The sequence below is a fragment of the Grus americana genome, chromosome 2 (assembly GCF_028858705.1).
Source record: "Grus americana isolate bGruAme1 chromosome 2, bGruAme1.mat, whole genome shotgun sequence".
NCBI classification, from domain to species: Eukaryota; Metazoa; Chordata; class Aves; order Gruiformes; family Gruidae; genus Grus; species Grus americana.
The window spans coordinates 44,522,473-44,542,541 of NC_072853.1; the positions used below are offsets into that span (position 1 = coordinate 44,522,473).

The window sequence follows — 20,069 nt, forward strand, 5'->3', positions numbered from 1 at the left end:
ATGTGAAGCTTATTAAGACACTTTTTGATAGCAACGATAAACCTTTAGGTTGGAAGAATAGTCTTTTTCCGAGCTGTTTGTGTATTTGCTTGCTTACCAGTTGATTGTAGATAATTGGTGAAGTTCTCCATCTGCTGGTGCGAGGTGGTGAATGCACTCTGCAGGCAGGGCTGGAAGTGGTATTTCTGTTTCTTAAATGTAACATGCATGTCTTCAAGAAACTCAGTTCTTATATTTACTTGTTAGTTAAAATTATTTCCAAACATATCTCAACACAGTCATGAACTTCTTAGGATGAAGGGATAGCAAAAACTGTTTTAGTCACTGTAGATTATTTAACTTGTTAACTATCATTTGGTTTGGCAGCTCATTGAACTTCGAGGTTTGATATAAGTGCAGACAAGTGAGCAGGGCTGGAATATTTTTACAAATTATTTTTAACTTAAAAAAAAAATCCTCACTCAAGTTCGACATTTCCTGTCTAAATTGTGCCTTAGTTTTTTCAGAAATGGAAAGGGATGTTCGTGTGTGAACACAGAGGCCTACTTACTCTGCTGTGAAACACTAGGATGTTGAGAAGTACATTTTTTTCTATTTTCACTAAAGGTTTTCTTGCTGATTGATGTTTGTGTCTGGTGACTTTTTGCCTCTTTCTACTCCAGGATACTGGTTTTGCTTCAGACAGAAGAACACAGCTGAGTGAACAGCCATCGTTTCACCCATGATTGTACCAGGGTTCTAGCAGCCCTGAGCATTCTGCCTCCCCCCACCCTTTCTGTTTTTTAAAGTATGTTTGTAGTTAAGGAGAAGCATTGTGACTGTATGAGCTGGTAGTTTGAGCTTGTGTGTTTGAAATTTTAAACCGAGCTGTATATCGTAGCACTGATGCTATACAGTTATTCATTGTTATTAGTGACTTGGTGTTTTACATAAATCAAAGCAAGGATAAGGAAACACTTCTGTCAGTCAGAATTGCAAATAGGAATGAGGTTTCCATTGTTGGAAGACTGTTTTGTGATGACCATCTAGATGGGGAGGAATAAGAATTGTACAACTTTGGTGTTGGATACTGTAGAAACTTTTTTAAAGCAAGAAGAAAATAGCAGGCCAAAATTTCAGTTTAATCGTAGTTTTCCCTTATTTAGGATTATGTGTATCTTCATGCATGCCCTTTCTGCTAAGAACTGATCTTTAATAGTTTTAGTGCTCTTTTGATTCTGAGCTTTATGTTCAGAAAAGTGAATTTACCCATTAGACTACAGTCTAGCACATGAGCACACTTTTTTATTTGCAAGGATGTTTCAGTGCTCTACTTCAGAATCATTACTGTTTGCAGCTTAATCCTTCAGAAAAATGATTCAGACTGAAAGTCTTTGTTTTATGTTGGCAATGGAGAGAGAAAAAAAAAACCTACCAAATTTGAAGTTGCTTGTAGTTTCGGGAAGCTTCCATTTAGTTTTATGGAAAGGTTTTTTAGTACTGTTTTGATAGAGACCTGTTAAACATGTGAAAAAGGATTCATTAATGTTCTAAGAATGTTCTTCACTTAAAGTTTTTAACCATGAAAATTGCGTTGCGGTGGTCCCCACAATGTAGGTTTAGGAACCAGTTTCATTCTGATAACTTAAATGGCCTTGGGCATCTGGACTCTTTGTGTGAATTCCTGGCTTGCAAATTTACACAAATAGGCATGTACAAAACAGGAATTTGCTGAGTTGTGTTGGAGTAATCTCAGATAAAAGGTTACATTCATATTTTAAAAAAGAATGCTTGGTGAAATATGCCCGATTGAAGAGACAGGTAGAATTTTTTCAAAAGGTGATAGCAACGCAGTCAGGGGTGAGTGTGTCTTTGTTGTAATCCTTTTTTTTTTTTTTTTTGTTAACTAGATTACCTAGAACATGCACCAAGATTCATGACAGGTTGGTTTTTTTCTTCTTTCGGCTGTGTAAGCTGACTAATGTTAACAACTAGCTCGCTGTGGATACTCTATTTATCTAGAAGTGGTGGATTAAACTTTTTTATTGGCCTTTCTTCCAGTCTTCTGTTGCTATTTTACTGATAATTCATGCAACATTGAAAACATTAATGTCTGGATTTTGAGTTTGTTTTATCTGCAGTTATTATGTTATTAATCACTATAGAGTTGAAGGAATTATCTTGAAGTGAGTATGCTGTGTGGAATTCATGAAACTTGCTAGTCACTTAAGAGCCAGAAAGCCTTTGAAAACTTCTAGGTACTTAAGGAATTCATTCTCCTCTAGTGAATATGGCAGGCATTAGGAGGAGCTCAGATACTCAGAGGGGTTTCCTGTGCTGAATCCAGAACAGAGCAATGTGTGGTTGTGTCTGCACTAGTATTCTGGTTCAGCTCAAAAGTGAACATTTGAGAAGCATCTCCTGGACATCACCACTCACCTGGCTTTCCCTCCCGCTGTGGGGTGATTTCAGAGCATGTAAACCCAGTTGCTTTCAAATGTAACTAAGTTGGTACATGCTCCAACTGCTGTTGGACATTTAGTTCTCAGGGTGGGACTAGAGCTGTCCTTCCCCAAATATATCTATCTATCTATCTGAAGGGTGATAGGTTCTTAGCACTGTAGTGTTTTCAGTGCGTAAACTCTCAGGCTGCATTGCTTGCTAATGTTGACAGCCCATACTGACATATTAAAGCTAAGATGAAAAACATTGGATTGAGTTAAAATCTGAAGGGCGAATTTTGATTAAATACTAGCTGTCCCGATTTTTAGTAGTTCTGCTTCATGAAGTGATCCAATGCTAACAGTATTTCATCACCCTCTAATAGTTGTTGATTTGTTTCTCTTTTGAAACTCAAGTTATGCAAACATACCTATTTTCCAGGATTTCTTTGTGACGTGCTTCTGAAAGAAGAACTGAGAATCCATTACATACTTACACTTTTGGGAAAACTCTTCCTCCTAATGTATTTTGCAAGCTAATTGAATTATCATAGAAATTCAGCATGGGAGGAGCTGTGAGTGCTGGAGAAGACAACGATGACTTAATTGATAATTTGAAAGAAGCTCAGTACATTCGCACTGAGAGCGTGGAGCAAGCCTTCAGAGCAATTGATCGTGGTGATTATTATCTGGAAGGATACAGGGACAATGCTTATAAAGACTTGGCCTGGAAGCATGGAAATATACATTTGTCAGCACCTTGCATTTATTCTGAAGTCATGGAAGCACTGAAGCTTCAGCCTGGATTATCTTTTCTAAATCTGGGTAGTGGAACCGGATACTTGAGTACAATGGTGGGATTAATATTAGGTAACTTGAATGTTTTTATTTTAATATAGTGTTTCTGCTTATTTTTAGAAGATTATACAAGCCCTGTAAAACTTTACTACTTTAAAAATGACAGTGCTATGCTTAAGACTGTGTGTTTGAGATGTGTTGTTAAAATTTTGTGTTATTTACAAGGTGTTCACTGACAGTGCTGTTCAGTGACATTTTACGGAGTGTTTTGGAAGAGAGGCAATTGTTCCTGTCTGCCTTTCTGTAGTCTAAAATTCTCATTTGAAAAGAAACAGTCCTTTTATTGCTTAAAAGGAAAAGGCAAAGAGGCACAACTTTTGAGGACTGAAATTTTAGTCTGCATTTGCACCATGTTTATGCCCTTACTCTAGGTTGCTGGTTTGATATTTTTTATGGGAAAAAAGTTTATGAAAACAAAAATCTAAATTGTAAAGGTTAATGATTCTTGAAGAAGCTTAATTGAAAATAAATCTCTATCAGTGTTCAAACAATTCTTTTAAAATACATGTATTTAATTGCTTTATTAGTGAGAAAGTTTGGGAATATAGACTGATAAGACGGTTTAAGCACTGCAGGTCTATAGGTTTTAAAAACTATTTTAACAGATGAGCACTGTAGGTTTTTTCTATTTTCAAATACATTTTCTATATGGGAAAAAAAGATGGAATGAAATATTACTGTCTAAACTTAAAAACATGCCTTAGAGAGAAAACTGCTTTAATTTTTCCCACCTCCCCAATATTTAGAATACAGAGCATGTGTACCAACAAAAAATTTTTAAAATTAATTTTATTACATGAAATAATTTATTTTAGTATGTAGTTTTCATAGATGTAATTTTATTGACTGCATTACATGGAGTTTTCGTATTTCCTTGGTTGCAGAAAACTTACTGACAGGTAAATCATAAATTTTTACATATATTTATGTACATAACTGAAGTGTGAAGAGTTGGTTTGTTAATTTTCAACTAGTTTAGTTACTTTCTGTCATCTGTTCTTACTCATTTAAGAGTAGAAATTATTCCTAATAGTACATAACAAACATCATTTGTTGGCATCTCCAGCAGTGTCTTTTGTTCCATTTAATACAAATAATTTCAGTAGACAGTATACTGTTCTATTGTGGAAACAGGAATTATGTCCATTCACAGGTTAAAAAAAAAATCTACTCTGTTTGCCCTTTTCAAGAGTGTTTCTGTTCGAGAGTAGATATTTTTAATTGGATTGTAATATTTTATGTTCAGAGTTCTATTTCAGTATTAAAACAATTAGTAAATATTGCTGCAATTTTTCCCTAAAATGTGTGCTCAGGTTAGTGAGTAATGGTATTCATTTATTTCTCTGCCTTGTGGAAAGCTTTATTTCATTATTCTTTCTTAATTGTGATGTTTAAAAAAGAAATTGTAGCTTATGTATATTGCACTTATATCTATGTATTTATCTAACCTATTCTGAGTGGCTGTTGGTTGGGTGTTGAATGCTCCTAGGTTTGACCTCTCCTATCCTATCCAGAATTCCTATCCTTCAGAATATTGTGTGTGGAGCTGAAGAAATTAAACAGGAAAAGACTTGTCTTCTACAGAGGGTGAGGTTGGCTGACAGCCCCTGAGGAGCAGAGTTACACTGGAGATGTTCCTACAGAGCCAGCTCAGGTGCTGATACTTCTCTAGCAGTGCTGAGGAGCCTGGAGCAGTCACTGCTCAGCTGCTTACAGAAGTAGACCTTACATGTTTTTGTAGTGCTGTACTCAGCCTTCAAAGCCTGCTTAGTGTTGTAATGTGGTTTGAGTGCTAGGCTGAGGCATGGAAGGTATAAATATAATTTGTGTGCCTTTATTTTCTTACTCTGCTCCTTTTGATAAAATTTCTAGTTAGATATAATCATTCTTCTTTAGTGTTTGTTTTAAACCAAGGAGCAGCTGCTTTAACTAAGAAAAATAAATAATTTTCTGACAAATCATATTTTTTAAAAAAGCCTATATGCTTTTTTAAAACTGATTTTAGTGTGCACTGTAATTAGTAACAGAACCATGTGTTTCTTGACAGTATTTGTGTAGCTTTCAATTTGACAATGTAGTGAGTAGTATTTCTGCCACATTCACAGTGTCAAAATGACTAGATTAAATTAGCAGATAATTTGAAACTGGTAAACACTTGTAGGTATAGCAACATACAAAGAACCAACCAAACTACAACCAACCACCACTCTGTTGAGATTAAATTAACTGTTGTTGATACTGTTAAAATGTAGACTAGATGGTGGAATTGCTAGCTCATTATGCTGAAAGAGGCCAGTTGACTTTGAAGAGTAACAGAGAAGTTATTTTCATATTTTTAGAATGGCTGACTCTTTGCTTAAATGTACAGCTGTGACTTTCCTCATGAAAGAGAACATGTTTCTTGTATTTCTGTTCAAATGATAAATACTATGGTGTATTAAGATGTGGTGGTGTCTTGCATTCATAGATTTAATTTCAAGCTGTTGGAGCAACTGACACAGATTTTTTTAGTTCTTTGTTTTTCAAAATCAAGTATTGAAAGGAATGTATATGTGAATTTGGGGACAGATGTTGTTGATGCATTTTTAGTTTACTTTAAATTTTGAGGTTAAAGGAATGACAATTTTTTTTAATTAAAGAAAACATACCTTGGATGCAGTTGCATGCTGTAGAACTCTAACTACACTGGTTAGAAACATGATAGGCTAGTACTCTGCAAGGGAACATTAGATAATTAAACAGTTAGGAAGGGTTTGCCTATGCTAATGCTTTTTTTAATGTGATAGACAATAAACTAAATTTACAGTAGATATAAGTGTCAACAGGAGGTACATCTTGTCTCAAGTTCTAAGAACATTTCTTGGATAATCTACCTACCTCTTGCCTACCATCAGAGAGGTCTTGCAAGCACTGCATATGGTAACCTATTGGATCAGTTTTATTTCAGCTGGTAGAAAATGTTCCGAACTATGTTAAGAATTGCAATTATTAATCAGCTTAGTGGCATGTACTGTCTTTTTTCTTGCAGTAAAATGAAACCTTTCTCAGTATAACCCTAGGTCTGTTTTGTTAATCAGTGTCCTAGAAAAGACAAATTGAATTCTGTTTCATTGGAGTAACATCTTTGAGCTAAATATTTAGGAAAGATTTAGAATGCAGTAGAGAACATGAATGTAAGTTTTGTCTAATCTTATTGATGTTTACTTTTCTTCCCCTTCCCTCTCCCTTTCCAATTCTATGCTCCAGTGACTAAAGTCCCTGGGCTATGAGTGCATGTTAAATATAGAATCCCCACAGCAAATGTGACTGTCTGATTAAGATTCCTTCCTGATGTGGATAATCCTCATAATACTGTCTTATGATTTCTTCTTGTGTCTGAAAAATAGCATTTACTTTCGGCACACAACTTGACTTGGAAATATACTTGGACAGCAAAGCAGTGTTGCGATTGTGATGGGATTGTGAAGAGTGAACACAATGTAATCAATTTCAATGTTCTAGATTTAAATTAATTATTACAAAAGTAAATCAGGAGCAGACTTCTGATTTTGGAACCTGCAAAATAGAAGAGCAGATGTGGCTAGGGGATATAATACCTGATCTCTCAATTGTCAAAAGCTGAAAATTTTGCCATAATAAAACTTTTCAAAATGTAAATATCAAGATAGAGACTAAATTATAATTTGAATTTGTTGTATTCCAACTAAATACTGTGTTGAAAAAGAAGTTGCTCAGACTGACTTAAGTGTAGTCAGATTAATTTTTTCTGCATGCTTAAGAAAATTCATTCTATCAAATTGTTTTGCCACAGTTCTGTCCCTCTTCTTTCACTGATCCTTTGGCCTTTTACCTTCCTCTTAAGCACTGGTAATGCAGATGCAAAAAATAACTTTGTCTAGTGGTACTGGGAGAATTCTGTGTTTTATGTGGTGTTGGTGCTTTCATAGATGAAGGATATAATGCTATTCTACCCTGATGTTTTTGTTTACAGGACCTTTTGGGATAAATCACGGCATAGAGCTTCATTCAGATGTGGTAGAATATGCCAAGGAAAAATTGGAGAGCTTCATAAAATATAGTGATAGCTTTGATAAGTAAGTATCTAATTTGCCGAGTTCACTTTGCAGCAACATTTTTGTGTTTAAACTGAGTGCGTCATTGATTATGAGTTTAGGGAGGGGAGAAGAATGGCAAACTACCAGTTTGTGACACTAGTTCATGAGGTAAGTTAAGCCTTAGGAAAGCATGCTTTAGAAGTGCGCAAGTATTCTGCTGTGTAATACTTAAATTACGTCCCTGTATTTTGGCAGTGTGTATGCATACATATGCACATGTATGTATGTGTACATACGTGCATATATACATACATACTGAAGAGAAGGATACACAGATGTCTTTGCATGTATAGAGTAATTCGTATCCATTGTCAGTTTTTACTATATAATTGGACATCATTTTTCTGTACAGCATTAACTTTTTTCTAATCTGCCACTGTTGATCTAGACATGAGTAAATTTATCTGATTGTCTTCATGTTTATTACTTGAAGAGATAGACTTAGGAGTATTTATCTATGCTTGTACACCACTCATTTTTACTGTTACGCTTCTGGGTTACAGGGCTTTGAACAATACTGGTTCTACCTACTCAGCAATTTTTTTTACTAGTTTTAGGCTGGCCCATAAGGATTTATCTTTGGCCTCTCTGCCTCTGAAAGGGAAAACAAGGTTCTAGCTTGGGCTGTATTCTGTAAAGACTTTTTTTCCTTACAGGCAATAAGTTCTTCAACAGTGATTGTAAGGTAGCTCCTGGAAATGCAGGAAAGGTTTTGAATTGTAGGAGTAGCCTAAGAATTGCACAACCTACGCCTCTTCCCCAGTGAGCAGCAGAGAACATTTTTCTCTCCCTTTACCTTTGTTGTAACATGCTTTAAGAACTGCCACGCTCTTGGTTATGTTGGCTGGAGCTCAATCCACTTTTTTCCATACCCCAAACTTGGGGAGCTCTCTGACCACAGGCCTTCCTCCTTACGCTCCTAAATAATGGAAGACTCTTAATTAGAGTATAAAATTAAGTTTAAAGTATCATCCTAGTGTTACATGTATCTGAATTGAATTCTGTATTTCTGATATTTGCTAGATGATTTTTGTACTATGTTCCGTCGTTAGAATAAATTATGTAAGAGAAAATACATATGTTTCATTACTACTGTCTTAATTCAAGGACTTATGTTAGCTGAGGTTAATACATACAGAGGCCAGAAGAAATAAAAATTGATTCAGTCCGGAACTTTATGATGCACCTTATATAATCCATCTTTAAAGAAGTGTGTGAAACTTGGTCACTCATGATCATTACTAATATTGCATTACTGGCCTTATTAAGTTACATGTACCTGTCAGCTAATCAATTCCAGTGCATTCCATCCTGCATTCCTGTAGGTATGTGTACTCAGACATACAAAAAGCTGGTTTTGATTGAAATGTCTTTCCAATCTGGTGATAAGTTTATGTACAGAAATTAGTGTGAAGGAGTAAGCAAGGAAATTGTCATTATTGTTTAAACAAAATCTGATTAGGATATTTATGTGAACGAATATCAGAACGCTGGGATTTATACTTTAAAACAGGTGAGAACTGGGAAAAAAAACCCCAAAGTTGCTAAACTTGGCATAAATGAATGTCAGCATTAAATGTATATTGTGTTTGAAGGAAATAAGTGATCATGTATAGTAAATGATCTAAATATCCTTAAAGGAGAAGAGATGTCTTTTTTTCCCCGCTAATTCAGTGAAGATCAACTCTGGGGACAGTGTTACAAATGTTGTATGCTGTTTACAATGATAATTAAATTAATCTTTAGTTATACAGTGTTACTCCAATGAGGAGAAAAAGTCAGCAGGTTGGTGAAGATGATCTAAAGTGTATCACTAATCTGTGTATTGTTATCTTGTCATATGTTGTTTAATAATCTGCCTTTTCTCACAACAGTAAAATACTAAGCAATGGCTACAGAAACACCCTCCTCACCAACCTAACAAAAATTATAGTTCTATGAAAGTGCTTTTTGATACAAATCTACGTAGTAATAGCTGCACAGCAGCTGACATGATACTGATAGGCTATTTGGACTTTGTGTTTTATGGGGAGATTTGTAACTCTTCTGCATAGCTGATTCTGGCTAACTGCTTTGTTTGTAAATACTCTGTGTTTTTATGTAGTTAATGAAGATGGTGTGTGGATTTTTCTGTGATGGGGCTCTTCTGTATTTTTTTCAATACAAGTGAATTTATACAGCATGTCTTGAATTTTAATCTGCCTGTCAAAGTAATGTGCTCTGGGTCAGTATGTCTGGTTTTAATTCTTGTTTCAGTAACTACTTCCTGCATCTTCATTTATAAGTGAAAGATATTTATCCAAAATTGTGTGGACTGTGGCATCTGAACTTAACTGCTGATTTGGTCAGCTTAGTATTTGGATGAAAGACCACCCAAGAAAACAGTGTGTGGTGTCTGTCTACTGTTGGACACTGGTGTAAACCTAGCAGATGCCCTTACTGTTTGAAAATAGATTTTATGTGGCAGGCTGGTATGAATGAAGTTAATTGTCTGAGTGGATGTGTGTGTGTGATGGGGAAAAACACCTTACAGTTGCCAGCAGCCTCTAACAAGGCATGTGGGGGACAGAATGAGCAGAGAGACCATGATCTGTTTTCCTGGCGGTAACGGAGTTATGCTTATGTTAAACTTTGCATTGCCACTTCCCTGCATTGGTTCTTTAGTACATAATGTTCTTTGGTCTGGTCTGAATATTTTAAGCAATCTTTTGAAACAAAAAATAGGAGTTTAACCTTATGGGTATGTACTTGGAGAGCTTCAAACTAGATCCTAAATAAACACTTCATAACTTTGTGGTGTACCTTGGCAATGGCCTATTGCTGCAAGCAACCTTATCTGACTTTTGCGTGGAGCTGGGTCATGCTGATTTAGGTGGGTTTTGATCTGATAAAGCAAGATGGAGTATATTGCTATTTTTGTGGGGGATGATCCAGTGTTGTGTGATGTAATACAGGGTTTTTTCTTGATTCCTGATGAAAATGTTCTTGAAATGCAATTAAAAACTTACTTTTCTATGAGTGGGGTAGGTGCTTGACCAAAGACTGGAAGCAATGTAAAAATAGCATGTCCAGGATTTGAGACACGCTCTGCCTAAAAGGAGGGTTGTCTACCTCTGATAGCTGGGCTTCTCTTGGTTTTGGCCTCTTGAACTGTTCATCAGAGGTAAAGCTTTTCAGATACTTGTTTCAGAAAGACAAATAATTCCAGTAATCACTTGAATCTGTATCCATATCCCACCAATCTATAAAAATAGTTTTCCTCTAAATGGAGGTGGAGTTGTTCATTCTGAGAGGTAAAATCCTGTCTTCGTTTTACTTGACAAACTAGGTTTACCAGTAGAAGCAACGAAGTGCCACCTGAAAGCATTTGAAAGTGTCGTCGTGGTTGAGGTGCAAAGATTGTAGGTATAGACTGAAGAAAGTTCTCTGTCTGAGTCTGAAACATGCATAAGGCTCTCTTTCATTTGTAAAACCTTCAGGGAATGCATGCCAATTAAGGGGAAAAAAATCATTCCATAAGAAGGCTCTATCTGAAACACGTATGTGCAAGTACCAGGCCCCGCTTCACCTGTTTATTGAAGGGGAATGTGTTGTCTTTTCTGCTCCCAGTCAACTTCTAGACCTAGAATATCCAGCTCGGAGAGAGAGTCACAGGGCAAGGCTAGGTTGCCCATCTTCTAGCACCCTATCAAAAACCAAACCTGGGTAAGCTGGTGAAGTCCCTGCTGTGAAAGAAAATCACCAACCCTTCTCAGGATCAAAAGAAACCACTTCAATGGTAAGTGACAAGAACCCTAGTACTACTTCTGGGGTAACTGTTATGGGTGAAACGTCTTCCTGAAGTCCTGTAATAGGTTGTGTTGGCATTGAAAAATACTAGGCTTAATCTTCCAACAGCATTATTTATTTGTCTTCATCGAAATTCAGGGCTCCTGCTAGGACTCTGAAGGCTCACTTTCTTTTCATTCAAGCAGATTTAAAACAGAAAGTTCCTTGTATACACACAAAGAAAACTCCTTCTTGCCCCATACCGCTGGTTAATGATTGCAGAAAAAAACTAAGCAGGAAAAGCAAACTGTCTCTGAAACTCACTGGTGGCTTTCTCAGTTTAAATCTTACTGATAACTTAGTCTTAGTTTCAAGGAGTGTAAATGCTGGGGTTTTTAGTGGTGAATGATTTCTTGTTGAGGTTTAGTCTAACCGGAGCAACATAGGGAGTGCAGGAATTCCAGTGGGATTCTTTGATGTCGGAGGTTATGTTAACCAAAAAGGAAAGGAAAACAGGCTTTTGGAATATCCATTTTTCATTTAGAGATATTAAGGAGAAGTACTATTTCTCATCCTACACCTCATAAACCAGAAGGCTCCAAAAATAACAATTGACTCTACTCTTGTCTAGAAAGGAACTAAACCTGCGTTTTTAAAGTATTTGATAGTTGCAGAAACACACATTCTTGCTGTCTCAGAACCACACATAAAATAGCTTTTAGAAATAAATTAAATCCCGTGGTGGACACTGCCTTTCTTTGAATATCTCTCATTGCTACAAGTTTTGATGGTATTTAGAACTTTTTTTACATTAAAACAAGGGATGACAATGCTCAGTGCATGGTTCCTATAAAATCTGTTGCTTCACAAAAACCCGCAGTATAAAATATGACCATTTGAACCTATAAAACCATTTTTCTGCTTCAGTTAAAAAAAAAAAAAACAACTCTTCTGTGCCTGTGAACAGATAAATTTTTTTCCAGACTTCCATGCATGGATGTGTCAGGGCCTTGACAAACTGAAGTGACAGAAATTTTTCTCACCTCCCTATTTCTGTCCACCTTTCTTAAAATTCACTGTGAAATTGATAAAAAGTATTCCTTCAATGTATTTCTTCATTTTGCCACCAAAGTTTAGATAAAATACATAATGAAGTTTAAATTTTGTAAACCACTGTTGAAGGGAGAGTGAAATTACTCATACGTATTTTTAAGAACTAGAAAGTGTTTTCAGAAATAATTGAGTAATGTGTGTTGGTCCACTTCAGTGAAACTGATGAGAATATCAGAAATTATAAACAAGATAGAGGTTATATAATAAAAGAACCAAGATTGTTTGTATTTGTCATCTCTATTTTTGAATAAAATTAAGTAGAGATACAGATTTCTCACTTAATGTCCCTACAGCATTGCCTGTAAGCTGGAAAATTTTCAAGACAAAAATACTGAATAGAAATTTTACTAGCATCACTTTTGGCTATTACTCTAATCCTGATTAAAATTGCTATTATTGGTTTTGGATGCAAGGGACTTAAAAGTTGTTATTGTAGATTTTGTTTCAAACATTTAATATTTTTATTTGTTTCTGTTTGTTCTAATGTTTGTAGTGTACATGCAGAAGGTCTCACAGATAACAGTAATACTAATAGGTAAAATATGTATAACTTTTCAACAAAACATGCTAGCTATCCATGAATATGCATTTACACATGAACCAAGGACTAGGTCAAAGAGCATGAAAAATTGTTTGAGATGGAATGAACAATGGAGAAAAATACAAAAAAGGTGGAAAGAGCTTGCCATCTTGCCCTGCTATTGTCCCACTTAATAGAAAAAGAATTAACGCTCTTCAAAAATTGTTTTCCCATATTAACTGATGCAAGCTTTAAGTTTCTTAGCTAGTGATTTAATCTTAAATAGGCGTCACTGACAAGATATAACGTGGAAAGTATTGAGAAACAAATGGGAAAACCTTTTCCTGTAATATATAAGTACCACCTCTAAATCTGATAGTAGTTCTAAAGCACTTTTGCAGTCAAGTAAAATGAGAAAGGCTAATGAGGCAGAGAAATCCAAAAGTAGTTCATTATTCTGTTGCATGTTCTTATGGTATGTCACACAAAGCCATGTGAGTATTGACCTTCACTTGTGGTTTTCAAAGATAAGTTTTATGTCAGTCTAAAACATGAAAAATTGACTAAATGATCTGAAAGCTTCTTCAAGGTTTCTTTCAGTGAATGCATTAGTGTTTTAAACAGGTTCTAGGAGTACTTGGATTAAGATTACTGATTTATGAAATTCTTATGTTTGCACAGCAGAAGCTCAGAGAGTATTGTCTTTTTAATGCAAATGGACAAAGGAGCCAGAACTTCCAAGGTTAAATTCTGTGTAGCTTTCAGTCTGTGTCTTAAAATAACCACAGGAAACCCTTATTTTTCAGCTTCTGTAGCTGTGTTTTACAAAGATGGGCCAGATTTTTTTTGTTGGTGAAAGAGTAAGAAACTTCTAAACCAATCGACTAGAACTGATTTTTTTTTTTCTCCCTTCTTCCCCCATACTGAGCAGTTCTTTTGCAGAAAATATAGTCAGCAGTATATTGGTATAAGACAAAGATAAGTGTTATTTCATTGTCATAGTAGCAAAAATAGTTTAGTGTTTTATCATACGTTTTCAGAGTCTACATACTTAACAGATTCATTTCAATGTCTGGTTAATAATGTATGTGGTTTAAGGGAAGTTTGATACAAAACTAATTTCATGAGTTCTGGATTTACTCTTCTGTTTTGGACTGTGTATTAAAACCCGAGGTTTTTTTCCATTGAGTTATGCGTGAAAGTCACTGTAGTTCAAATGGCAAGTGTTGTCAACCTTTTCTTATACATCCTTAAAGTTGAAGAGTAGTCCTTTGTGCCCTAAATTTAAATAAATTTCCTATTAGAGTGGAGTTACTTGGAGCAGCTTGATGGTACTGAATGAGATTTCAGAGTTTTTGGAGGGTTTGAGTTGACTCACTAAAAGAAACGTGTGTATGGGAAAATGGTATACTAAATTCATACTGAAATAGGTTTCCTATCTGTGAGCAGCAAACTGAGATATGGGTGTGGTTAGTAAATACAGGAATAGGCAGAAGTATACTGTTAGATGATAGCCTGATGTGAACCTAGTAGTTGAGAGGTATAAAATGTAGCTGGAGTGATGCTGGTTTGAAGAACTGATTAATTTTTCTCTTAGCAAAAGACAGATGTAAGTAGTTTAAGTGGGTCTTCAGTATTACTTTTTATAATTGTAACATGTTTTACCACTTCCTTCAAACACAAGCCTGTGGATGTTGAAAGTTTTTTTTGTCTTCAAATTACTTTTTTCCTCTCCAGTTTTATTGAAATTGTTCCTTTCAAAAAAATCAAGTATGTATACCACTTAAAAAAAAATTATGCCTACTTGCACCTTTCCATCTTCAAGAGACATCAGGATAACTTCCTGCATTCATGAAGGTTGTGTAGATAGAGCTTAGACTGAGAATCATCCTGCACATCTTCAGAGTTGGAAGTAATTAAAGGGTGGATTCTGTGGGTGTTAGAGTAGGATCAACCAGTGAAAACCCGTGTTAAAAAAACCCACAAATCTGCTTAGGTTATTGTACTATGCTTTCTTTTTTTATTAATATCTTGCTATCACACAAATACTAGATTGGTGGATATGGATACAAGAGCAACAAACTTGAATCTCAGTTCTTTGCTATAAATGTGTTGTTTTTTTTTTAAATGGATGTTCATTTTATTATGACAGGAATACTTCATTGTGTTGATATCTGTGGGGAATCTTACTGAAAAGATCATGGGCGGTAACAGTCTACTGATAATTTTCTTAAGTTGCTGCAGCAAAGCCAGAAACGCACTTTAAATTCTACAGAAATTTTTTTTAATGTTTAGCTGGATGAAAAGTACTGTGGCTATGTTGAGAACGAACTTGAAACGCCCATCCTTGAGGGACTGATAACAAAAATGCAAAAGATGGAAGGGCAGAATCAGGTGAACAGATGTCTTATGTGCTTGAAACCGCTTGATTATCTTGGACCATTGCTAAACATGATCTGTGCGTGCTTAAATTTATCCTATGGCAAGTGCTTGTTTAAACAGAAATCTTCTGTTGCTGTGTTACCTATAGTGGGAACTCTTAATTTTTTTCTGTTGGCTGTTGGTTCTCTTGTAATCAAGATACCAGATTCCACTGAAGAACTGAATGTGATTAAAACTTCTCCAGATTGCTCCAGCACTTCATTTCTACCCTTTTTTGGTACCTGATGTGTGAAATAACATAAGAGGTTTTTTTGTGTTACCTACATAATTCTCTGTAAGGCTACCCTTGCCATTTGGTAGAGGTAAATAAATGGTGAATAGCACTTGGCATTTCTTAGTTCCATTTCAACTCAGTAACTAAAAAAACCAAAAAAAGATTTAGGTGAAATATTGCCTCATCTTAATAGGTAGTTTATGTGATTGTCAATACTGCATGTTAAAGCAATAAACCATTTATTTTCAGCAATGTTATTAATAAAAGCTCAGTGTAACACAGAAGGAAACATCTGATCAATCTTGATATCTCAAAGGTAATAGGAATAAAATCAACTTGTTGGATATAGCGACAATTAGGAGTAAAAGAATTTGGGTTTGATTAGATCAGTGCTATTGTAAAACAATGTGGTTGATGGTACTTTCACACTGTAAGACTAATAAGCTTGTGATGCTGTTAGCAGGTACTCTTAAAATCACTTACTCTGGTGTTTACAGAACCTTTGTACTTCAGTTACAGGTCATTTCCTGGTCAAATGATGGAGTCTTTTATACTTCAGTAAAACTGAACTGAGTTTTGCTTATTTTGAAAGGTTTTGGGGCAAGTTAGTAACACAAATTCTCTAAATTACACATTAGTCTCTGTTGGAAGGTCATCACAAATTACTGTACTACATAAATAGAAGGAAATGGTACATGCATTTATCAGTTCTTCCTGATTCAGAGGTGCATGTATCTTTTTGTGAAAATAGAATCAGGGGAATATATAGGGAGCAGGGAAAGAGTCTTGTTGCATCACTGGTGAGGTGCACCACACTCATGGGAGTATGGAGGAGTAAGTTTGACTGTTGTACAGCTTAACTAGGTTTGAAAAGTCCTTAATTCTCTACTGAATATGAACTGTGCATGCCTTTATTTCTGGTATTTTGTCACAGTTCATACCCTAACACATGAAGCAGTTGGTTCTGTGGGCAGCACAAATGAAGAAGGTTGGCTTTTGAACTCGCACCTTGCAATGACTGGACACAGTTTATCATCTTTTCCTCCCCTTTCTTCTATCTACTTTTATTTAGCTTTCTGGATAACAGGCAGCTACATATGGCAATTCTTGAACTGCCTATTGTTCAAGCTGGCAGCCAGCATACCAGTGCAGGCCAGCTGGGTGTTACCGTGAGCTGATAAGACCCCCTTGTTTTTCATTTTATAGTGTCTAAAGAGATGTTTTCAGGAATTACATGTACCCTAGTCCATACAGTGTGTAGGTTTGCTGTGGAAAATTAGTCTTTCAGGAAACTTAGGCTGTTGAAAAAATGGGTTGAAGCTAGCTTGAAGCTATGTGGGGAAAGAAGGGGTTTTTTTTAAGTAAATGAATAACAAATAACTGGCTCTTTAGGTCATAAGCCTCGTTCGTGTCTCCACAAAACTCCACCAACAACATGGAGCGTGGTCTAGCCAATTTAAAGTACCTAGAGACAGAGTTGGTATCTAGTGCTTAGCTGATCTCATCCTTACAGACGTAATAGGAAGTTGCTTCTGTGTCTTTGTTAGCGCTTTGTGCCCTTCTGGTTTCAAGCTGTGGAGCTGAATGAGAAATTCTATTCAGCTTTTACTGTGTTTGTAATAACCACGGTGGATTTTCATCCACAGCTCATGTAGAGTGTATTTTGTGTCTGGGGAATGTTTTGTGGGTTACTGTTTTGTCTTGTATTTTTTCTTACTTCGAGAGTTTGGTGTTCTTGCTTGTTTTAAGAGGGTGTGCCCAGTGGCTTGACAAGCTTTAGGGTAGTTTCTAGTAGAGGAGGAGTTTAGGAGTATCTGGTAATAACTGTGCCAGCTTTTAGACGAGCAGTCTGAGAAGATCAGAAGTTGGCAAAGTTGCCAGGTTAGGCAGGCAGGCTGTATTCATTTTGCTAAAACTAACCAGAGACTTTCTCAAGATGTAGAACTTCACTTCAGACAAGTACTATATTCTCTCTATCCCTGCTCCCACCCCCCACCCCCACCTTGTACTTTTGAAGCCCACAAAGGTACTTTGCTCAAACTTTCAAATTAAGTTGATGTGGTGATGCTTGATTTAAACTGTAGGCAACATGAGATTAAAACTGTAGCATGACCTTCAGCGAATGTAGAAAAATAAATGGTAGTCCAAGTGCTTATGAAATGAAACTACTAATAGCTTTGCTGAAGAAGCACCTTGGGTTTCATTTTCTTCCTGGCATTTAACCTTGCCTAATTTCTGGATTTTTCTGTGTTAATCTGAAATTATATCAACCACAGTTCAGGCTGGGCTAGCTGCCCAATTGGGTGCAATAAGGTAGTCATTCCCCAGTCCCCCTCCCTTTCCCTTTATTGTTTTTAATCTACTAGTGGTTTTTGTAGCTTTTAGTTTTTTCCTCTGGATTTGGATGAGGAAACAACATTATGGACTATTGGCCACATATAGCACAAGATAGCTATGCAGTAGTTGGTAAAGGATTCTGGGGTCTGTCTGTGACTAGCTGAAGGAAGCATTGCATTGTTTTTAAGATCAAATGTCCCATCTTGAGGAAAAAATATACTTCAAGCAAAAAATTCAGTTTAATAGAATTCTGCTTTAGATCAGAAAGTCAGCCAAGCCTTATAGGCAGCATCCCTAAGCAGTGAAAGCTGCTAGACTTCACTGTAACTGAAGAAATACTGATTTGAATCTTGTCAGGTGTTGTACTGGGATTTGCTACTGCTAGCCAAGTAAAAAAACTAAAATTCTTTTCCAACAGCTGTAAAGTTCATGAAATGGCTGCATGTATATGAAGTTTGAGATACATTGGATTTTAATGCTGTCAGATGAAGTTTAAGAACTATTTCATGCAACAAGGTGCTAGGTTTTACTTAATATTTTTTCCAAAGAAAACCATAAGTCCTTTCTATGAGCAACTGTGTTAACCTCTCTTTTTAATTTTAAAGTGCTTGGGGAAAGGGTAGAATTATTTGGTGAAGGAATTCTTTTTTTTTTTTTTTTTTTTTTTTTACAAAAAGGTAAATTGCATTTATTATGGTGTTAACAGCTGAAGCAGTAAGGTGCTGCAGAGATTTGAAAAATGTCAGCAATAAAGTTCTATCCTGTACATCTTTCTTTCAATATTTTATGCAGTGATGAGTACTTAACAGTCCTTGCAACTTCTGCTATAAACTTATGTCTACTTAAAAGCAGTTATATACCTTCCATTTGCTGATGAAAATTAGAACAGATGCTTCTGTGGTAATTTTTTTTTCTTTCTTGTTTTGTGTGTGGTCAAAAAATGATAGACTTTTCCATTAAATTCCTTTTTTTTGGCGGGGGGGGGAAGTGGATTGGGCTCAACGTGGAAAATTGGGAGATAGAGAAAAAACAAGTCTTCTGAAAGTCCAATTTAAAAAAAAAATATGGAGGGGGGCTATTAGGAAATGAACTGTTTCAATATTTATTCAACAGCCTGGATATTGCACATTGTTGATAAATATACTATTTTAAAGGCACTTTTACTGTATGGCTTGTAAGGTTTCTTTAAACAAATCTATTTGCTTGCAGTTAGGAAGTCTGGTGATGTTTTGAGGCCTTTTCTGTTTTGCATAATACATAACTGCTTAAGAATTTTTCTTTGGTAGTCCCTGATGTGGCAGAAAAAAACCCAACAGATCATTTTTAAGGTAGTGTTGCCACAATACAGGCTTTTGAAGTATGTATGTTCATCTTTTTTCATTACGTAAGGGAAGTTGTGGAAAGTATTTTTCTGTCTTTATCTGGATTGGCTTTTCTTAAAAATTCTAATTTGAAATGTGTCCCCTCTTTGTTTTTTTTTTCTTCCCCTTAGATTTGAGTTCTGTGAACCTGCCTTTGTGGTTGGTAATTGTTTGGAAATAGCCTCAGACAGTCATCAATATGACCGGATTTACTGTGGAGCTGGAGTCCAGAAAGACCATGAAAACTACATGAAAATTTTATTGAAAGTTGGAGGCATTTTAGTAATGCCAATAGAAGATCAGGTGACTTAGTGACAATTTCCCCTCTTTATCTTTTAGTATGAGAAATATATCATTTAAGGAATGCTTTTAAATATATATTTCAGTAAGTTAATGTTCAACTAATGATGCCTTGATTCAGTGTATTGCTGCAGCTAAGCAGTTATTAGTCTTTTTAATGAAGTCTTGAACTCTTTTTCCCTTGAACTTGTAGGAAAACACCAATATCCTGTTCCCACAAAGTCTGTGGCAAAACTGTGTTCAGTGAAACTAGAATGCCATTCATAGTATTTTCAGTGTATTACGCAAGTCCTAGAACTGCTTTGAACTCTCCCTGCCATGTAGACATTTTCAGTCAGTACTTAAAAACAAAGAAACCACCCTCTAAACCAAGCAAATTTATTTCAGAGAAATATGAAATAGCTGTGGGACATTGTAGGAGGAGGAAAAAACCGAAGGAAAAAATATGACTTATTTCCAGCAGTTTTCAATGTTGCTTCTCCATGTTAATTAAACATTTTTCAGATAGGTGTATTATTTTAATAATACTTCACACTTGTATCACTTTTCATCCTTATCTCTGAAAAGCCTTTACAAAGGTAAGTAGTATTCTCCCTGTTTTACTAATAGGGAAATTGAGAA

At 35.7% G+C, this 20,069-nt stretch overlaps 1 protein-coding gene across 6 annotated transcripts in view; it reads left to right on the plus strand.

Annotated features, from left to right (window-relative positions):
- The window catches only part of PCMTD1 (protein-L-isoaspartate (D-aspartate) O-methyltransferase domain containing 1), a 45,904-nt gene that overhangs the window by 17,593 nt on the left and 8,242 nt on the right, over positions 1 to 20,069 (plus strand). For 2 of the 6 annotated variants that reach the window (XM_054814206.1, XM_054814207.1), the window contains exons 2-4: positions 2,863 to 3,290; positions 7,270 to 7,372; positions 19,280 to 19,451. In XM_054814206.1, the coding sequence (XP_054670181.1) occupies positions 2,984 to 3,290; positions 7,270 to 7,372; positions 19,280 to 19,451 (582 nt within the window). In that variant the 5' untranslated portion in view covers positions 2,863 to 2,983. Of the gene's footprint in view, positions 1 to 1,889; positions 1,923 to 2,862; positions 3,291 to 7,269; positions 7,373 to 11,031; positions 11,172 to 19,279; positions 19,452 to 20,069 lie in introns of those variants that run through there. The other 4 variants (XM_054814205.1, XM_054814210.1, XM_054814209.1 and 1 more) reach the window with 4 other exon arrangements.